Source organism: Miscanthus floridulus, chromosome 19, assembly GCF_019320115.1.
Source record: "Miscanthus floridulus cultivar M001 chromosome 19, ASM1932011v1, whole genome shotgun sequence".
NCBI classification, from domain to species: Eukaryota; Viridiplantae; Streptophyta; class Magnoliopsida; order Poales; family Poaceae; genus Miscanthus; species Miscanthus floridulus.
In genome coordinates this window covers 175743-198071 of record NC_089598.1, presented here as the reverse complement: position 1 = coordinate 198071, position 22329 = coordinate 175743, and the positions used below count along the sequence as shown (strand labels likewise).

At 45.6% G+C, this 22329-nt stretch overlaps 1 protein-coding gene across 1 annotated transcript; it reads left to right on the top strand.

The window, feature by feature from the left end:
• The first annotated feature begins 12106 nt into the window (after window positions 1–12106).
• On the top strand, window positions 12107–12751 carry LOC136528655 (uncharacterized). Its single transcript, XM_066521615.1, has one exon. It carries the CDS (start codon window positions 12107–12109, stop codon window positions 12749–12751), a length of 645 nt encoding a protein of 214 aa, XP_066377712.1.
• Window positions 12752–22329: the final 9578 nt, after the last annotated feature.

Genomic DNA, 22329 nt, shown 5'->3' with positions numbered 1-22329 from the left:
GGTGATGCCAGCGTCAGTCAAGTGACCGGACGCTGGATCCAAAAGCACCGGACGCTGACGCCTGCGTTCGGTCGCGTTGACTGGCAGTACAGAGGCTAGGGTTTACCACCGGACACTGGGCTATGTCCGGTCAAGGTGGACCAGACGCGTCCGGTCGAGGAAAATCAGGTTTCAACCCTTACTATACTCGACCGGACGCTGAGGCTCCAGTGTCCGGTCAGTTTTACCGGAGTGTCCGGTCAACTTCATAGCCGTTGGAATCTGATGAACAACATTTAAAGCTGATGACGCGTGGCGTTCATCAGTGGACCGGACGCTGAGTCCAGGGTCCGGTCAGTAAGACCAGAGCATCCGGTCAGAGCGCTATGTGCCCAGTGAAGGGGTACAACGGCTCTATTTCGTGGGGGCTTCTATTTAAGCCCCAAGGCCGGCTGTGGCTCATATCTTTGGCCATTTTTATTAACATAGCAACCTTGTGAGCTAAGCCAAAGCCTTCCCACTCATCTTCATCATTGATCCATCATCATAGTGAGATTGGGAGTGATCCAAGTGCATTGCTTGAGTGATTGCATCTAGAGGCACTTGGTGATTGTGTTTCGCTGTGGATTTCGCTTGTTACTCTTGGTGGTTGCCGCCACCTAGATGGCTTGGAGCAGCGAGGATCGTCGAGCGGAGGTGGTGATTGTCTCCGGCTCCGATCGTGGTGATTGTGAGGGGTTCTTGACCTTTCCCCGGTGGAGAGCCAAAAGGTACTCTAGTGGATTGCTCGTGGCTTGTGTGATCCTCATCTTGTGTTGGTTGTGTGGCACCCTATTGAGGGTTTGGCGTGTGAAGCCAATTAGCGCATGAACCTCCAAGTGAGTGAATCGCCACAACGAGGACTAGCTTGCCGGCAAGCAAGTGAACCTTGATAAAAATCATTGTGTTCATTCTTTAATTCTGAGGTGATTGGTCTTCATTTTTATTCATCTTTTGTGATTGATTGGTTCTTCATCTACACGGCGGTATAACTATCTTGATCACTCTCTTTACAATTATCGCAAACTAGTTGACAAGCTCTTTAGTGTAACTAGTTGTGAGAGCTTGCTTGCTTGGTTGGTGTGGCTCTTTAGTTAGCTTTTGAGAGCACACTAACATAGGGTAGTGTCATAGCTCTTGTGTGAATCGACACTATCTAAACTAGAATTGTGGTAGGTGGCTTGCATTTTAAGTAGGCTAGCGCAACACTTGCTTCGCCTCATAATTGTCTAACCTTTTGTTAAGTGTTGTTGAAGAAATTTTATTAGGCTATTCACCCCCCCTCTAGCCATTAGGACCTTTCAAGTGGTATAAGAGCCGAGGTCACCGTGATTTGAGGCTTAACAACCTTCGGTGTAAAAATGGCTCAAATCAACAACACCAAGAAGCCACCCCAATTTGATGGCTCAAATTATCCCTATTGGATGGCTAAGATGACAACATATATCAAGTCAATCAATAGGAAGATATGGAAGGTGGTAGAAACAAAAATTGAGATTGAAGATGAAGAGACTCCCACCGCCGCCGAAGAATTGCTACTCCAAAACAATGACATTGCTCTTAGTGCCATCCATGATGCTTTGGATGAGAGAACATTTGAGCAAATCAAGAACATTGAGAAAGCTCATGAGGCATGGAAGAAATTGGAGGAATCATTTGAGGGCACCAAGGCAATCAAAGGTGCAAAGGCATACATTCTCAAGGATAAATTTGCTAGTTTCAAGATGAAGGAAGATGAAAGTGTGCCGGACATGTTTCATCGGATGGAAGTGATTGTAAATGATCTCAAGGCACTTGGTGAGAAGATAGAGGACAAGGAGTTCTCAAATAAGTTCTTGAGATGCTTACCCTCAAGATTTGGTACATTGGTCACTATTCTAGTGAGGTCCGGTTTGAATACAATGACACCAGAGATGATGATGAGAAGGAAGAAAAGAGAGAGAAGAAAGAAGAGAAGAAAGATGACAAGAAGAAGAGCGTGGTATTCAAGGCCACATCATCCAAGGGCAAAGCTAAGCAAGAAACATCAAGTGAAGAAGATGAATCATGGGATGATGATGATGATGAGAAGATGGCTCTATTTGTCAAGAGATTTGGCAAGTTCATGGTGAAGAAGGGCTATCGTGCAAGAAGAAAGAAATCTTCATTCAAGAACAAAGAAGAGTCAAGAAGGTGCTTCAAGTGTGGAAGCAAAGTTCATCTTGTTGCTCAATGCCCATACAATAGTGAAAATGATGATGACAACAAGAAGAACAAGAAGAAGGACAAGAAGGAAAAGAGAGAGAAGAAGGACAAGATGGCCTTCAAGAAGAAGAAGGGTGGTTCATATGTAGTCACTTGGGATAGTGATGCTTCCTCAAGTGATGATGATGATGATAGTGATGATCACAAGACCACCAAGAAGAAGGTTCTTGCAAGCATTGCCATCAATGAGAAGCCTTCTCTCTTCGAATCTTCATCATGCTTCATGGCTAAGGCCACTAAGGTACAATCTTGTGATGATGAAAGTGATGAAGAACATGATGATGATAATGAACATAAAACTGAAAATGATAGTGATAGTGATGATGATGAACCTACTAAAGATGAATTATTTGACATGCTAGAAGATGCTAGAGAACACTTTGATATCAAGAGAAGGGAATGCAAAAGCTTGCGTAAGGAACTAAAAGACCTTAAGCAAGCCTTTGATGAGCTCAATGCATCTCACGAGAGGCTAGAGGAAGCCAATGAGAAGCTTGGCAAAGCTCACAAAAAGCTTGAAAAGGATCATTCCTCTTTGCTTGATGAGCAAAATAAAAAGAAGAATGTTGAAACTTGCAATGTAGGTTTGACTTGTGATATAATTGATGAACCACTATCTATGCCTATTATTGTTGCTCCTACTAACCCTTCTTGTAGCACTTCCACTTCTACCTCATCTAGTAGTGATGGTCTCACTTGTGATGCCTCACTAGTGGTTGAGAATGAAAACCTCAAGAAGGAGGTCACTAAGCTCACTCACAACCTAGCTAAGGCTTATGGTGGTGAGGACCGCTTGCTTATGGCCTTGGGTAGCCAAAGAGCTTCTCTCTACAAAGAGGGATTGGGCTATACCCCCAAGAAAGGCAAAGCAGCCTTTGCTCCTCACAAGACTAGTTTTGTGAAGAACAATGGTCGGTTTTGCACTAGTTGCAAGCAAGTGGGTCACAAAGAGCAAGAATGCAAAAATAAGAACAAAAATGCTAATGTATCCTTTATTAAGCTTGATTCATGCTATATGCTTACTAAGGGTACAAATGGTGTAAAGGCTAAATTCATTGGTAAACCATGGATGGGCTCAAAGAAGAAAGCCATTTGGGTACCAAAGAGCCTAGTGACTAACCTTTAAGGACCCAAGCAAGTTTGGGTACCTAAAAAGAATTGATCTTCTTTTGTAGGTCAATTACAAAGCCGGAGGAAGGCATTGGGTTCTTGATAGTGGGTGTACTCAACACATGACCGGTGATGCAAGAATGTTCAACTCAATCAACACCAATGGCAATGATGGTTATGATAGTATCATATTTGGTGACAATGGCAAAGGCAAGGTCAAAGGGCTTGGTAAGATTGCAATATCCAATGACATGAGCATTTCCAATGTGTTGCTAGTAGAGAGCTTGAACTTCAATTTGCTATCCGTAGCTCAATTGTGTGATCTTGGATTCAAATACATATTTGGAGTAGATGGTGTAGAGATCATAAGTGTAGATGGCTCTAACTTGATCTTCAAAGGCTTTAGATATGAGAATCTATACTTGGTTGATTTCAATGCTAGTGAAGCTAAATTATCTACATGCTTGTTCACTAAGTCTAGCATGGGTTGGTTATGGCATAGAAGGCTTGGTCATGTTGGAATGAAACAATTGAATAGATTGATTAAGCATGACTTAGTTAAAGGCTTGAAAGATGTTGTGTTTGAAAAGGATAAACTTTGTAGCTCTTGTCAAGCCGGCCAACAAGTTGGAAACACCCATCCTAAGAAAAGCATGATGAGCACTAGTAAAGCATTTGAGTTATTGCACATGGACTTGTTTGGGCCAACACAATACACTAGTATCGGTGGAAATAAATATGGCTTTGTGATAGTGGATGACTACACTAGATACACATGGGTATTCTTTCTAGTGGACAAAAGTGATGTATTTGTAACATTCAAATCATTTGTCAAAGGCATTCAAAATGAGTTTGAAACAACCATCAAGAGAGTTAGAAGTGACAATGGTAGTGAGTTCAAGAACACTAGAATTGATGAGTTGTGTGATGAATTTGGAATTAGACATCAATTCTCGGCCAAGTACACTCCTCAATCAAATGGCCTTGTTGAGAGGAAGAATAGAACACTCATTGATATGGCAAGGTCTATGCTAAGTGAGTACAATGTGAGTCAATCCTTTTGGGCCGAAGCTATCAACATGGCTTGCTATTGTAGCAACCGCCTCTATTGTCACCGATTGAAAGAGAAGACACCATATGAGCTCTTGAATGGTAGAAAGCCCAACATTGCATATTTTTGGGTCTTTGGTTGAAAATGCTACATCTTGAAGAAAGGCACAAGATTAGGCAAATTTGACAAGAAATGCGATGAAGGATTCCTACTTGGTTATTCCACAACAAGCAAAGCATATCGAGTATGGAATTTGGATAGTGGTACTCTTGAGGAAGTTCATGATGTTGAATTTGATGAAACCAAGGGTTCACAAGAAGAGAATAAGAACTTGGAAGATGTTAGAGGCATTCAACTTTCAAATGCCATGAAGAACATGGATGTTGGTGAATTGAGGCCTAGGCAAGTGCATGATGAAGAAGATGATCAAGTGCAAGTGCTCTCTAACTCAAATGTGCAAGATGATACAAGTCAAGATAGTGCAAGTGGATCTCATGACATTGATCAAGATCAAGTGACTAGTACATCATCTCAACCTAATGATCTAGCAAGTGCAAGCAATCAAGTTCCATTGCTCCAACCAACAAGTATTGTAAGAGATCATCCTTTGGATACAATCATTGGAGATATTTCAAGAGGTGTACAAACAAGATCAAGATTGGCATCATTTTGTGAACACTTCTCATTTGTGTCATCCATTGAACCAAAGAAGATAGATGAAGCTTTAAAGGATGTTGATTGGGTCAATGCTATGCATGAAGAGCTAAACAACTTTACAAGAAATCAAGTATGGGAAATGGTAGAAAGACCAAAGGGACACAATGTGATTGGAACCAAATGGGTCTTTAGAAACAAGCAAGATCAAGATGGGATAGTAGTAAGGAACAAAGCAAGATTGGTAGCACAAGGCTATACATAAGTTGAAGGTCTTGACTTTGGAGAAACATATACCCTGGTTGCTAGATTGGAAGCAATTAGAATCTTGCTAGCCTTTGCTTGTGCTCACAACATCAAGCTCTATCAAATGGATGTCAAGAGTGCATTTCTCAATGGTTATATCAATGAAGAAGTATATGTTGAGCAACCTCCTGGTTTTGAAGATGATAAGAAGCTCAACCATGTGTACAAGTTGAAGAAGGCTTTGTATGGCTTGAAGCAAGCACCTAGAGTATGGTATGAGAGATTGAGGAATTTCCTACTCTCTAAAGGGTTCACAATGGGCAAGGTTGACACCACTCTTTTCATCAAGAAGATTGGAAAAGATCTATTTGTATTGCAAATCTATGTTGATGACATCATATTTGGATCAACCAATCAAGAATTTTGTGATGAGTTTGGAAAGATGATGGCTAATGAGTTTGAGATGTCCATGATTGGAGAGTTGAGTTACTTCCTTGGTCTTCAAATCAAGCAATTGAAGAATGGTACATTTGTGAGTCAAGGCAAGTATATCAAGGACATGATCAAGAAGTTTGGCATGATTGATAGCAAAGTCATTAGCACACCAATGGGAACCAATGGCAACTTGGATAGTGATGCAAGTGGAAATATGGTGGATCAAAAGTTGTATCGGTCTATGATTGGAAGCCTACTCTATGTGACCGCATCAAGGCCGGATGTCATGTTTAGTGTATGCTTGTGTGCAAGATTTCAAGCCTCACCAAGAGAAAGTCATTTGAAGGCTACAAAGAGGATATTGAAGTACTTGAAGCATACATCAAATGTTGGTTTGTGGTATCCCAAAGGAGCAAAGTTTGAGCTAGTTGGTTATTTCGACTCGGATTATGCGGGATGCAAGGTTGAAAGGAAGAGCACCTCGGGCACATGTCAATTGTTGGGAAGATCACTTATTTCATGGTCATCAAAGAAGCAAAATAGTGTTGCATTATCAACCGCCGAAGCCGAATACATATCCGCCGGTAGTTGTTGTGCACAAATACTTTGGATGAAGGCCACTTTGAGTGATTTTGGAATCAAGTTCAAGAAAGTACCATTGCTATGTGACAATGAGAGTGCAATCAAGTTGACAAACAATCCGGTTCAACATGCAAGAACAAAGCACATTGATGTCCGCCACCATTTCATAAGAGATCACCAACAAAAAGGGGACATTTGTATTGAGAGTGTAGGCACCGAAGATCAACTTGTCGATATATTCACCAAGCCATTGGATGAGAAAAGGTTTTGCAAGCTAAGGAATGAGTTGAACATATTGGATTTCTCAAATATGTGTTGATGCACCCCCACTCATATGACATGCCTCTCCTTCGACCAAATTTGGGAAAATGACCCTCACCCCATTGATTGACATTGATAATCTCGACCCTACAAGTAATTCCATCTAAATTTAGACCTTTGTGGTCATTGATGACAAAGGGGGAGAGAAACAAAGATAAGGGAAGATAAAGGGGAGAGAAACAAACATAAAGATACCTTGACATATGACATAGGGGGAGAGATATGAAAAAGGAAATAGATCAACTAAAATTTTGAGCACACAAGTAGGGGGAGCAAGCTCATGAACTTGTATGGTGCATTTGAATGTGTATTTCATATGTTTGCTTGCATAGCACAAGTATTAAATTTACACATCCATGCTTGTGTGATGAATGTTAGTTGTAAAATTGAATGGTGAAATGAAATCACTAGATAACTTTCATTTTCAAGTGAAGTCTTTACAAGTGGTATCTTTCCAAAATATGTTTCCAAGTGATATTAAGCTAACCATGGTGCTAAGGATGGTATATTGGTGCACTCTGATTGGTATCACGCTTCAAAGGTCCATCTTTTATACCTTAGCATCATATGATAGACATTGACTCCTACATTTCCTATCTAAGCATATGTGCGAGCTACAATCCAAATTCTTAGCACATATGTAGGGGGAGCAATTGCTACCACTTAGGGTTCATGAAACTTGTCCATATCCTTTTACACATGGTAAATATGCTTAGGCTAGCAACATGGATTCAATTGAATTTATATTCATATCTTTGTATAAGGGTTGTCATCAATTACCAAAAAGAGGGAGATTGAAAGCTTTAGTTTGGTTTTGGTGAATTGATGAAACCCTAAGTGCTAACCTAGTTTATCAAGTGATCATGAGATAGTTAGCACACTTCAAGTAGAGAAGCTAATGAAGATCATAGCATGACAATGGTGATGGCATGGCGATGATCAAGGGCTTAAACTTGAAAAGAAGAAAGAGAAAAACAAAAAGCTCAAGGGAAAGGTATAACTTGTAGGAGCTATTTTGTTTTGGTGATCAAGACACTTAGAGAGTGTGATCACATTTAGGTTTGATAGTCGTACTATTAAGAGGAGTAAAACTCATATCGAAATGCGGTTATCAAAGTGCCACTAGATGCTCTAACTTATTGCATATGCATTTAGGATCTAGTGGAGTGCTAACACCCTTGATAATATTTGTGAAAATATGCTAACTCATGTGCACAAGGTGATACACTTTGTGGTTGGCACATTGGAGCAAGGGTGGAGAAGTTAGAAGTGAAAATAGAGGTGATGCCAGCGTCGGTCAAGTGACCAGACGTTGGATCCAAAAGCACCGGACGCTGACGCCTGCGTCCGGTCGCGTTGACTGGCAGTACAGAGGCTAGGGTTTACCACCGGACGCTGGGCTGTGTCCGGTCGAGGAAAACCAGGTTTCAACCCTTACTGTACTCGATCGGACACTAAGGCTCCAGCGTCCGGTCAGTTTTACCGGAGTGTCTGGTCAACTTTGTAGCCATTGGAATCTGACGAACAATGTTTGAAGCTGATGACGTGTGGTGTTCATCAGTGGACCGGACGCTGAGTCTAGGGTCCGGTCAGTAAGACCGGAGCGTCCGGTCAGAGCACAGTGTGCCTAGTGAAGGGGTACAACGGCTCTATTTCATGGGGGCTTCTATTTAAGCCCCAAGGCCGGCTGTGGCTCATATCTTTGGCCATTTTTATTAACATAGCAACCTTGTGAGCTAAGCCAAAGCCCTCCCACTCATCTTCATCATTGATCCATCATCATAGTGAGATTGGGAGTGATCCAAGTGCATTGCTTGAGTGATTGCATCTAGAGGCACTTGGTGATTGTGTTTCGTTGTGGATTTCACTTGTTACTCTTGGTGGTTGCCACCACCTAGATGGCTTGGAGCAGTAAGGATCGTCGAGCGGAGGTGGTGATTGTCTCCGGCTCTGATCGTGGTGATTGGGAGGGGTTCTTGACCTTTCCCCGGCGGAGAGCCAAAAGGTACTCTAGTGGATTGCTCGTGGCTTGTGTGATCCTCATCTTGTGTTGGTTGTGCGGCACCCTATTGAGGGTTTGGCATGTGAAGCCAATTAGCGCGTGAACCTCCAAGTGAGTGAATCGCCACAACGAGGACTAGCTTGCCGGCAAGCAAGTGAACCTCGGTAAAAATCATTGTGTTCATTCTTTGATTCCGAGGTGATTGGTCTTCATTGTTATTCATCTTTTGTGATTGATTGGTTCTTCATCTACATGGCGGTATAACTATCTTGATCACTCTCTTTACAATTATCGCAAACTAGTTGACAAGCTCTTTAGTGTAACTAGTTGTGAGAGCTTGCTTGCTTGGTTGGTGTGGCTCTTTAGTTAGCTTTTGAGAGCACACTAACATAGGGTAGTGTCATAGCTCTTGTGTGAATCGACACTATCTAAACTAGAATTGTGGTAGGTGGCTTGCATTTTAAGTAGGCTAGCGCAACACTTGCTTCGCCTCATAATTGTCTAACCTTTTGTAAAGTGTTGTTGAAGAAATTTTATTAGGCTATTCACCCCCCCTCTAGCCATTAGGACCTTTCAGCCACGCTGAGGTCTGCTGGCGCGCGCGGGCAGGAAGACGGAGTGGGCCGAGCCAGCGTGAGTTGGGCCGAGGGGTAGGATTCGGTTTCCTTAAATTCCAGTAAATTAGAAATGTTTATTCATTTTAGTTATGAATTGAACTTCGATAAATTATAGTAAATTGCGTAGTTGTCCAAAAATAGCGAGACTAATTTTGTTAGGTTCGCAAAAATATCATCTACTAGATAGTACAGTTGGATTGCAGTTAGCTATGGCGAGTATTGTGTCCTAAATTGAAAACTAGAGAGCTAATATTAGGTAGGTTAATACTTGTAGGAATAATTGTGGATAATTGGTGATAGGTATAGCCACAAAAAATTTATAGTAGGTCCACTAGGTTGCCATGTACTGGCTGTAAATTTTGTAGCCTTAGAATGGGATGTTAAATAAAATAGCCATTACTCTTGTTGTATCATATCTCGATTAAATCGGTATGAGGAGTAACCATACCTGTAGTTGCTATGAGAATGTATGTCATGTTTCATACTTGTTAGCGGTGACAGTATGTAGCTTAGCCTTTAGTGGGTAGACCTCACTTAGTAGTTTAATAGATGTACTTTTGGGTTAAGGGTTGCTGTTGTCATATTATTAAACATTGCATCATCATTTCATGTAGATCACGAACTGGTAGACTTCATGCCCATCGGCGAGCCGGAGTACGACGAGGTGATCGAGGAGTACGAGGAGGAGATCCTTGTGCAGGAGGAAGCCCAGGAGCCTGTTGGTGCTGACCCTACTGACCCGACGCCTGCCCAAGGCAAGCCCTGGTGCATAACCCCTATTTTAATGCTCACTGAATATATATATGTGATGTGCATTTAAGTTACAGGCATTTTATGGAAACTACATGCATAAATATATCTACCTATGAGTCCTACTAGTACAAGTCGAGTAGCTGCTATGCTTAGGATCTCGGTAGCATGAGTAACCTGCCGTTACTCGTAAATAGGTAATAAAATATGATCACTCATGATAAAATGGTGGAAAGGAAAGTGGTGACCAGGCAGGGATATGGTTTGGGTACTGGTGGATGTGAAGGGTTGTGTCCTACGGCCAACAAGGCATAGCTCGGTTACATTTTTTCCCTGTCTGTGTCGATTAAGGACCGGTCGTTGCATGACTCTAGGCAAGTCATAGATTTATTGTCCCGAGAGCATACTTGGGTATGGGCGTAGGGAAGACTTGTTGCTCTCTTGTCATGGATCCGGCTCTTTCCGGACTGACTGATGGGAAGAGGAGGTGGTGGAGGTCCTTGCACCACACTGAGTCCATGACTCAGGATGTGGGGGCTTGGAGTCCAAGTTTGGACGGGGACCTAGACACCCGGGATAGGAGAGTGATGGGTTAGTCCTGCTTGTGCCTAGGGTACAAGCGGGGCGTGTGTTTTCAGGGCACCTAGCTGGGCACATTGATTCGTGAATCGCCAGGAAATTCGGTACGGCTTGTCTGCGGTTCAGCACCGTAGTAAGAACTAAAAGTGGAAAAGGAGAAGAAACAGAACTGATTGCTCAACTCTTGCTTGAAAGGAGAACAGGTGCTTATATAGACTGACTAGATGATAACTTAATACGGCTGATAATAATAATACATAAATAAGGACGTACTATTAGTATTACTTTCTGCTAAAGGAAACCAGCAAGCCATAAAGCTTATCATATTCCTTGGAGTCGGGAAATTATCCCCCCTGGTCGGATAAGTCTTGCGAGTACATTGTGTACTCATGGTTTATTTACCCCTGTTGTAGGTGATGCTTGAAGAGTACCTTTGTGTGGAGGATCCTTCTGGTGGGCTTAGACGGATTCTTCGCCCCTTACCGCTAGATGTTATTTTTAAATTCCGCTATTTATCATTCCGCACTCTGGTATTTGGTATTGTAATAATGTACTTTTTAAGAAACTCTGATGTATGAAATGGACTTGTATTGTAACTCGTTCTCATTATTGGATCCTTGGGAAAAATGTGGATCTTTCGGTTCTCCCTCTGGGTGTGCCTGATGGACACCGCTCGCTGTAGCTTGCTTTCAGGGTGCTTAGTGTCTGGTGGAAGACGAGCGCCTCCGTAAGTATGCTATTTCGAGCAGTTCTGCCACTGTTGGTACCAGAGCCAATAATGGTTATGAGTTCATCACCTTTTTTTCAAAAACTTAAAAATTTGATCAACAAAAGTTTTGTGAAAAGTAGAATGCGAATATATTAGGTAAATAAGTATAAGCCCTAGCAATATGGTCTTTCTAGGATAGCAGCACTGGTTTTATCTAATTAATTTTCTGTAGGTACACTGACTTACATTGCGTAAGAAATCGTTTAGTATCGCGGAAAGTGAGTGTGTGATGTGCCAAAATTTTTACGAATGCCGCTATATTCTGGCTTGAGTGAACGTATAGGTCGAAGCATGCATCATGATAATAGCATCTTACTTCAATTGAAATCTCCCCTTCACGTATAATTGATAGGACTAACTAAATAAATGCTTTAATAATTGTGCTGTCATTTCTCTGATTCCTCGCTTCTGATCCGGGAAGGGTGTTCTAACGGATGGTTCATATCTCTTACAGATGAATCTAAGGTCTGGACGTGGGAGCACCAGTTCTGGGGCGGCTCACGAGGGCTAGGGTGACAGTGGCCGGGCCATTGAGCTCGGCAGCGGGGGAGGTCAGGAGGTTCCACCTCTGGCTCCTCATCCTTTCCCACCGCCGCCACCGCCTTCGCCGATGACTCCCATAGAGATAATGGTAGAGCTGTTGGCTGCTTGCTGGGAGTCAGCTGCTGCTCGCTAGGAAACAGCTCGTGCCATGGAGATTATGGCACAGGCTATCGTGGGCCTCGCCCATGGAGGCCACAGGGGCCACGGTGGGAATGAGGGTGGTGCCCGCCGTCCTGGGGGACCGTCCTCTTAATAGGACTTTCTCAAGACTAAACCACCCACCCACCTTCACCCTGTCTGATGAGCCTCTAGAGGCGGAGCACTGGCTTCGCACGCTGGAGCAGAAGTTTCTGCTGCTCGACGTGACTGACGAGCAGAGGGTGCGCTTCGTAGTGCTACAACTATTGGGGTCCACTGGTGCATGGTGGGAAATCTTCTATGCCACGGAGCAGCCGGATCATCCGGCAACATGGCAGGAGTTCTCCACCGCTTTCCAAGAGTTCTTTATCCCTGCTGGTGTCATCAACCAGAAGGTGACTGAGTTCCTGGAGCTACGCCAGGGGAGCAATACAGTGATGGAATATGTGAGCAAGTTTAATCACTTGGCTCAGTATGCTAGCAGTCAGGTGGATACTGATGACAAGAAGAGGGAACGCTTCTTTCGTGGTCTGGCTCCCCTCCTTCAGGAAAAGCTTTACACGACAAACTATCAGACCTTTAGGGCTCTGATGAATGCCGCTATTGCCATGGAGGGTTTTCAGTGGGAATCCCAGGCGGATTGGAAGAGGAAGCGGGTGGCATCTGGATCCTCTAGCCACCCTCACACATAGAAGATTCAGGTTGTCCGGCGAGGGCCCTATCAACCATTCGGCGGGCCTTTGTTTCGGCAACTCCAGCAGACTTCACAAGCTTCCTCTACTCAGTACCGTGCACCTCCACAACAGGTGCAGCCACAGCAGTCTCAGGGACAGCAAGTCCCACCTCATCAGGGGTTTGGGAATAGGCTAGGAGCTTGCTTCAAGTGTGGCAAAGATGGCCACTATGCCCGGGCCTATCCCCAGAACCAGCCAGCTCAGCCAGCTCAACCGTCCGCAAATTCTAGGCTTGTCAAGAGGACCATCATCAAGAAGAAAGTGCCCAGCAGGTCTGGCCAGGTGCACTTCACTAATGCTACGTAGGTTTTGTAGTAGGAGCCGGTGATAGCTGGTATGTTTACCATCGACTCCCATCCAGCTTTGGTGTTGTTCGATTCTGGTGCATCACATTCCTTTATGAGCATGGGGTTTGTAGAGCGGCACAACTTACCACTTATGGCTATACCGTATGCCTATAAGATCCGTACTGCGGGTTCACAAATGTTCATCAATACCTACATGGATACAGTAAGTTTGGTATTAGCCACCCACACTTACCGCCTACAGTTCATGGTCATGCCTGGGCAAGGCATTAACGCTATTCTTGGAATGAACTGGTTGCGGGTGTATGGGGTAGTATTGGATATGAAAAGGAGAAGTGTGGAGTTACGGCTTCCGTCTTCTGAGGATAGTATGTCTCTTATTGTACCCTCAGATCTAGTCTTACCTGTTGCTGCCCATGCTAAAGCCTATCCTGATCTTACCTCCATCCCTGTGGTTTGTGAGTTCCTAGATGTTTTCCCTGAAGATCTTTCGAGGTTGCCACCAGACAAAGAGGTAGAATTCTCCATTGAGCTTGAGCCCGGTACTGCTCCTATCTCCAGACGCCCGTACCGCATAGCTCCAAGAGAACTAGCTGAAATGAAGAAGCAGCTGGAATAGTTAATGGATAAAGGTTTCATCCATCCTAGTTCTTCACCATGGGGTTGCCCGTCTATTTTTGTGAAGAAGAAGGATGGTACTCTACGGATGTGTGTGGATTACCGCCCCCTTAATGTGGTAACAGTTAAGAACAAGTATCCTTTGCCCCGTATAGATACTTTGTTTGACCAATTAGCTGGTGCCAAGGTGTTCTCGAAGATTGATCTCTGATCAGGCTATCATCAGATCAAGATCAGGCCACATGATATACCAAAGATAGCTTTCTCTACTAGGTATGGGCTGTATGAGTACCTAGTGATGTCTTTTGGTCTCACCAGTGCTCCTGCCTTCTTCATGTACCTGATGAATTTAGTTTTCATGACGGAGCTGGATAAGTTTGTGGTGGTTTTCATTGATGACATCCTGATCTATTCCAAGAATGATGAAGAGCATGCCTGACACCTTCAGATAGTACTGACTCGACTAAGGGAGCACAAGCTATATGCTAAATTCAGCAAGTGCGAGTTTTGATTAGATCGAGTGCAGTTTTTGGGGCATGTGTGACACCTGAAGGCATTTCTGTAGATCCTAGCAAGGTGCAAGATGTATTGGATTGGAAGTCTCCTAAGTCTATGCACCAGATCCGTCAGTTCCTTGGTCTAGCTAGATACTATCAGCGTTTCATTTCTGATTTCTCCAAGATAGCCCAGCCCATGACCAAGCTGCTCCAGAAAGAAGCTAAGTTTGAGTGGAGCCCAGCTTGTGAAGAAGCTTTTCAATCTCTAAAGAATTTTTTGACCACTGCTCCTGTGTTGGCCCAACCAGATATTGATAGGCCCTTTGATATATACTATGATGCCTCGAGGACAGGGTTGGGGTGTGTGCTTATGCAAGATGGGCGTGTGATAGCTTATGCTTTGTGCCAACTGAAGAAGCACGAGGTGAACTACCCGACTCATGACTTAAAGCTGGCTGCTGTGGTCCACGCTCTAAAGATTTGGAGGCATTATCTGTTGGGCAACAAAGTGCATATCTTTATAGACCACAAGAGCCTCAAGTATATTTTTCACTCAGTCTGAGCTGAACATGAGTAAAAGGAGATTTTTAGAGTTGATAAAGGATTATAATCTGGAAGTCCATTATCACCTAGGAAAGGCCAATGTTGTAGCAGATGCTTTGAGCCGTAAGTCACATCAGGTTGAGGAAATACCTTTGTCTCTCAACCACATAGAGGTGCTAGCTCATATTGCATTGACCTCGGAATCGCTGGAACATATTATCCGAGAGCAAAAGGAAGATCCCGAAGAAATTCCCCACATCAGAAAATTGATGGCCGAAGGGCATGGCCCTCACTTCAGTGTGGATGAACATGGAGTGGTGAGATATAAGGATAGGCTAGTGGTCCCATCTAATGAGGAGCTAAAAAGGAAGATTTTGAGTGAAGCCCATCATTCAAAGCTGTCTATCCATCCTGGCAGCAACAAGATGTACCATGATCTGCGCCAATTGTATTGGTGGTCCTACATGAAGCAAGACATCACCCAGTATGTTGCGGAGTGTGACACTTGTGGGAGAGTCAAGGCATATCATATGCGTACTCCTGGATATCTGCAGCCCTTGCCCATTCCTGTTTAGAAATGGGAGGATATTTCCATGGACTTCATTGTGGGTTTACCACGCACCTCCACAGGCTACGATTCTATCTGGGTTATTGTGGACCGTCTCACCAAGTCCGCTCACTTTATCCTAGTGGACACTAGATATACTGCTAAGAAGTATGCTGAGATATATTTTGATCAGATTGTGACCCTACATGGAGTTCCTCTTACTATCGTTTCTGATAGAGGGTTAGTCTTTGTCTCTCATTTCTGGGAACAACTGCAGCACTGTCTGGGTACTCATCTTCTTAGAAGCTCAGCATACCACCCACAAACTGATAGTCAAACTAAAAGGGTGAACCAGGTGCTCGAGGATATGTTGAGAGCTTGTACCATTTCTTTTCCTGAGAAGTGGGATAAGTGTTTGAAGGTAGCTGAATTTTCATATAATAACAGCTACCAAGAGAGCATCCGCATGGCACCATTTGAAGCTTTATATGGGCAGAAGTGTAGAACACCACTGAACTGGGTTGAAGTGGTAGACCGTGGGTACTTCAAGCCTGATTTCATAAAAGAGGCTCAAGAGAAAGTAAGTATTATCCGTAGCCACTTGAAGGCAGCTCAGAGCCGACAAAAGGCTTACGCAGACAAGCGAAGAAGGCCTTTGGAGTTTGCAGCTGGGGATTTTGTGTATCTCAAAGTATTTCCTATGAGAGGGGTGCATCGGTTTGGTATCCATGGCAAGCTAGCCCCTCGGTATGTGGGTCCATACAAGGTGTTGCAGCCATGTGGCCCCATTGCTTATCGTCTCCAGCTTCCTAAAATTCTCTCGGCGGTTTATAATGTGTTTCACGTCTCACAATTGAAGAAATGTCTGCGGGTTCCTGAAGAAGCGGTGGAAATTAAAGGACTTCTGCTCCAACCGGATCTATCTTATGTGGAGCATCCTGTTAAAGTCTTGGATGAGAAAGAAAGAGTAACCAGGAACAGTGTGGTAAAATTCTACAAGGTGCAATGGCAAAATCATTCAGAAGATGAAGCCACATGGGAACAGGAGAGCTACATAGTAAAGCATTATGCCCACCTCCTTCCTAGTTCTGATAGTTAGTTGCTGCGCAAAAATGTATTCCCTATCTCTTTCTCACACTAGGCACATGAAATCTCGGGTCAAGATTTTGTTTTAGGGGGGTAGATTTGTAACACCCTCGGTGTTACAATGTACTGCTTTGTTAAAACATCACATGAGCATCACATTTATGTGCATATGTGTATAACATGAATTATAAATCAATGTTCGGCATTTGAAACATTTATATGAAACAAGAAAACGAATGTTACGTTTCGTGTCAAATAACGTTGTTTAGTATTCTAATTGAATTTTTTTCGAAACAAAAATGTTACAAAACGTTTTGCGAACGATGATAAAACATGTGCGGTCGAGGACAAGGATAGCTAGCTAGTACATCCCGTAGGTCAAAATGGGGATTCGACGCGAAATCGTTCGGAGTGACGTCGTTTCGCGTAGGTTTACAAATGGGTCGACGAAGCCACTTTTGGCAGGCTTTGTAGAGCGATCAGCTTTGGAAGAGGTGCGATGTTGTGACCTCGGGTAATAGCTCTAAGTACCTTCGTGCACATCGAATAGCTGATTTGGCGTTTGGAGCATCGTGTACAAGTTTTCTAGCTGCTTTAAAAAGCATGCACAGCACCTGGGTTAGATCTGGGTGTGGTCACCACTTGGCCTGGCATGCTACTGGCTCACCAGCGCGTGCTGCCATGCAGGCCATGCCCCACTGCCGCGCCGGCCATGTCCTGCTGCCGCGCCTGCACGTGTACGCACTCGCCTGGCCATTACGCTGCGGGCCATGACCGCCTGCCACCACGCTGACCGCGGTCACCACCACTACCGGCCTGGCGCCGCTGCTGGCTCACCCAGCATGCTGCCAGAGCATCGACTGCGTCCTCACTGCTGTCCATGAACACACCGCGCATAGGCCCTGGCTGCTGCTGCCTTGGCTGCCTGCTGCCCCTCGTGGCACGTGGGTCACCTCGCCGGCTCATACGCTGCGTCCAGGACACCGACCATGACTGTTGTGCCATGCCCTGCTCTGCTCTGCTCTGGCCAGAGGCGCACCAGGTCCCACGCCACGCGCCGCCAGCGGCCACGCACGGCACTACTTCGTTGACTCCCCTTGGCTGCTCGCGCGAAGGACGACAGCCTGCTCTGCCATCCCCTCCACGTCACATTGCACTATGCCCACCTTGTCTGGCGCTGCCCGCTGCGACACCGTGCCGAGCCTCGTCGGCTTGCAGCCGCGGCCGTGCGGACAGTTGCCTGGTGCACGTCTCGCTGTCCCCCATTGTGGTGCGCGATTGTTTATTGCGTTGACATCCGTAGCCGGACTGAGCCAAGCCACGCCAGGACCCTCCTACCTCCGCTGTCTCCATGGCCACCGGAACTGTGCTTTCAAATTCACCGTGGTAGCGGTGCCTTGTTACAAATTGACTACGTCTTCGACTCCGCTAGGTAGCCTGCAGTCCTACCAACCCCACATCGCCGCTTGTACCTCCGTCCTGTGCTCCAATTTTGAAATGCCACGCCATCGGGTCCATAAGACCGGGGTGGTCTGCGCTGTCGGCTAACCACACAACCAAGGCACCCCGTGGCGATTCAGTGCACCACTAGCCCAGCCTTACCCTCCTGAGCACCCTGCACACCTCGGTCGCAGTGTTGCTGTAGTCCAGCAATCACCGATGCGGCCGTGCCATCACCGGGTGTCGTCGCATCATCGGTGCGCACGCGGCCAACTCACCTCGGGCTTTCTCCGGCCAGACCGTCACCTCTAGGGTCTCCGTGGGTAGTGCCTCAAGCTCTTTGGCTAATTGGTTTGCTTCGTTTTCGCTGTGGCTCACGGGAACATACCCGCCATCGCAGGTCAGGGAGCACCACCGGGGAGGGAGCCCGGGATGGCGCCCCTATTCACCGTGAAGTCTCCAGTCACTGTGCTTTGTCCCCAAGGTAATCATCGGCCTCTTAGTTAGGTAGTGGAGGGTCGGGTGATGCCGGCGTGGCCGCCCGGTGCCCGTGCCGTCGCGCCAGTGCGCGCACGGGTGCCGGGGGACGTCGCCGCGATAAAGAAGAAGGAGGGGGAGGGCGTATCTGTAAAAGCATAGACTAGTGAAATAGTGCCTTAGCGCTCGCTGTAAATGCCAAGTAGATCGGAGGCGTTTTCGCGTAATTGCCGTCGCGCGCGGGTTTTCCCCCGTCGCGGGCCGTTGGCCGGCTAGGCTGTGCCCCCGTAGGGGCTGCGCTGAGGTCTGCTGGCACGCGCGGGTGGGAAGACGGAGTGGGCCGAGCCAGCGCAAGTTGGGCCGAGGGGTAGGATTCGGTTTCCTTAAATTCTAGTAAATTAGAAATGTTTATTCATTTTAGTTATGAATTGAACTTCGATAAATCGTAGTAAATTGCGTAGTTGTCCAAAAATAGCGAGACTAATTTTGTTAGGTTCACAAAAATATCATCTATTGGATAGTACAATTGGATTGCAGTTAGCTATGGCGAGTATTAGGTCCTAAATTCAAAACTAGAGAGCTAATATTAGGTAGGTTAATACTTGTAGGAATAATTGTGGATAATTGGTGATAGATATAGCCACAAAAATTTTATAGTAGGTCCACTAGGTTGCCATGTACTGGCTGTAAATTTTGTAGCCTTAGAATGGGATGTTAAATAAAATAGCCATTACTCTTGTTGTATCGTATCTCGATTAAATCGGTATGAGGAGTAACCATACCTGTAGTTGCTATAAGAATGTATGTCATGTTTCATACTTGTTAGCGATGACGGTACGTAGCTTAGCCTTTAGTGGGTAGACCTCACTTAGTAGTTTAATAGATGTACTTTTGGGTTAAGGGTTGCTGTTGTCATATTATTAAACATTGCATCATCATTTCATGTAGATCATGAACTGGTAGACTTCGTGCCCGTCGGCGAGCCGGAGTACGATGAGGTGATCGAGGAGTACAAGGAGGAGATCCTTGTGCAGGAGGAAGCCCAGGAGCCTGTTGGTGCTGACCCTGCTGACCCGGCACCTGCCCAAGGCAAGCCCCGGCGCATAACCCCTATTTTAATGCTCACTGAATATATATATGTGATGTGCATTTAAGTTACAGACATTTTATGGAAACTACATGCATAAATATATCTATCTATGAGTCCTACTAGTACAGGTCAAGTAGCTGCTATGCTTAGGATCTCGGTAGCGTGAGTAACCTGCCGTTACTCGCAAATAGGTAATAAAATATGATCACTCATGATAAAATGGTGGAAAGGAAAGTGGTGACCGGGCAGGGATATGGTTTGGGTACTGGTGGGTGTGAAGGGTTGTGTCCTACGGCCAACAGGGCATAGCTCAGTTATACTTTTTCTCTGTCTGTGTCGATTAAGGACCGGTCGTTGTATATGACTCTAGGCAAGTCACATATTTATTGTCCCGAGTGCATACTTGGATATGGGCACACGGAAGACTTGTTGCTCTCTTGTCGTGGATCTAGCTCTTTCTGGACCGACTGATGGGAAGAGGAGGTGGTGGAGGTCCTTGCACCACACTGAGTCTAGGACCCAGGATGTGGGGGCTTGGAGTCCAAGTTTTGACGGGGACCTAGACACCCGGGACAGGAGAGTGATGGGTTAGTCCTACTTGTGCCTGGGATACAAGCGGGACGTGTGTTTTTGGGGCACCTAGCTGGGCACATTGATTCATGAATCGCCAGGAAATTCGGTACGACTTGTCTGCGGTTTAGCACCGTAGTAAGAACTGAAAGTGGAAAAGGAGAAGAAACAGAACTGATTGCTCAACTCTTGCTTGAAAGTAGAACATGTGCTTATATAGACTAGCTAGATGATAACTTAATACGGCTGATAATAATAATACATAAATAAGGACGCACTATTTGTATTGCTTTCTGCGAAAGGAAACCAGCAAGCCATAAAGCTTATCATATTCCTTGGAGTCAGGAAATTATTCCCCCTGGTCGGATAAGTCTTGCAAGTATATTGTGTACTCAGGGTTTATTTACCCCTGTTGCAGGTGATGCTTGAAGAGTACCTTTGTGTGGAGGATCCTTCTGGTGGGCTCAGACGGATTCCTCGCCCCTTACTGCTAGATGTTATTTTTAAATTCCGCTGTTTATCATTCTGCACTCTGGTATTTGGTATTGTAATAATGTACTTTTAAGAAACTCTGATGTATGAAATGGACTTGTATTGTAACTCGTTCTCATTATTGGATCCTTGGGAAAAATATGGATCTTTTGGGTTCTCCCTCTGGGTGTGCCCGATGGACACCGCTCGCTGTAGCTTGCTTTTGGGGTGCTTAGTGTTTGGTGGAAGATGAGCGCCTCCGTAAGTACGCTATTTCAGGCGGTTCTGCCACAGGCCGTGTCAGGGAAAGATGGGCTATGGTAGCGTTATGACAGAGGTGCATAGGGTACTTAGGAGGGAGAGACGAGGCCGATGGTGCAAGGAATCGCCATGGGGTGCTTTGGATAGGTGACTGGCCGACGGTGCGTGTCCGTCTGGTCTTATGGACCTAGCAGAGCGGCGATTTCAAATTGAGGCTCTGTGCGGCGGTACACGCAGCGAGGTGGGGACGGTTGCATGGCCAGCTACCTAGCGGAGCCGAGGATGCGATGAATTGGATTATAGTGCTGCTATCACGGCGAATCGAAGGAAAGGGGTCCCACCGGCCATGGCGACAACGGAGACAGGGGGGTTCTGGCGCGGCATGGCTTGGCACAGCCGTGGCCGTCAATGCAAAGTACAAGTGTGCACAACGATGGGGAACGGTGAGGTGTGCTCCAGGCGGTTGTCCGCATGGCCAAACCCGCAAGCCGACGAAGCTCAGTACAGCGTCACAGCGGACAGCGTCGGACAAGGCAAGCAACAGCGCAGCATGATGCCGAAGTGATGGTGGAGCAGGCGGTCGTCCCACACACGTGCAGCCACGGTGAGTCAACAGGAGCAGTGCCTGGCATGGCGATGGGCGGCGTGTAGCGCAGCCGGGGTACCGTGCGACGCGACGATGAGGCAGAGCTGCCGAGACCCGGGCGCAGTGCGCTTGTGTGCGTGCGGGGTGAGTGCTAGGCATATACGTCCGCTCGAGCAGCATCGCGGGACCCGGCGCACCTCTGGCCAGTGCAGGGTAGGGCGCGGGCGGCTCTTCGGCGCGTGCTGGGCGAGCCCATAGCGGCGCCAAGCTGAGCAGTGGTGGTGACCGCGGTTAGCGCGGGCTTGTTCAAAATAGGTGATGTGCACGGTTTTTAAAGCGGTCGCAAAACCCTACCCGAAGGTCCAAACGCCAAACTACTTCTTCCATACTCCAGTGGGTACGTAGATCTATCGACCTAAGCCGCGACACCACACCACTCCTTAAGCCGATCTCTCTACAAAAATTACCAAAAGTGGCTTCGTCGACCCATTTTTAAACTTATGCAAAATGACGTAACTCCAAATGGTTTCACGTCGAATTCCAATTCCGACCTACTGGATGTACTAGCTAGCTATCCTCATCCTCGACCGCATATATTTCATCGCCGCCTACGAAGTACGTACTACAAACTTTATCAAAGTTCGCATAAATGTTCTATAGCATTTTTGTTTGATAAAAATTCGATTAGAATACTAAACGATATCAAGCGACATGAAACATAACGTTTGTTTCTTGTTTCGGATAAACGTTTCCAGTACCGTACATCGATTTATACATTATGTTACACACATTTGCACATAAGTAGGATGCTCATGCAGTATTTAAGCAAAAACAGTATAATGTAACACCGAGGGTGTTATATTAAGTGTCCCTTATGCTAGCTTATGCTCTAGGTTCTTAGGTTGTATGACCTTGCTAGATAGATTTGTTACCTTCCTCTTCATAGCGGAAACGGACATGGCCATATAAAAAAAGATTGGCCTAGTCGCTCATAGGGACATATCTATCCGGATAGAGGATAGTCTAGATCAATTTTTAGAAAAAT

What these genes read in the sequence shown, in the direction of transcription:
- LOC136528655 (XM_066521615.1), top strand. Translation starts at nt 12,107, where the DNA reads ATGGAGGCCACAGGGGCCACGGTGGGAATGAGGGTGGTGCCCGCCGTC.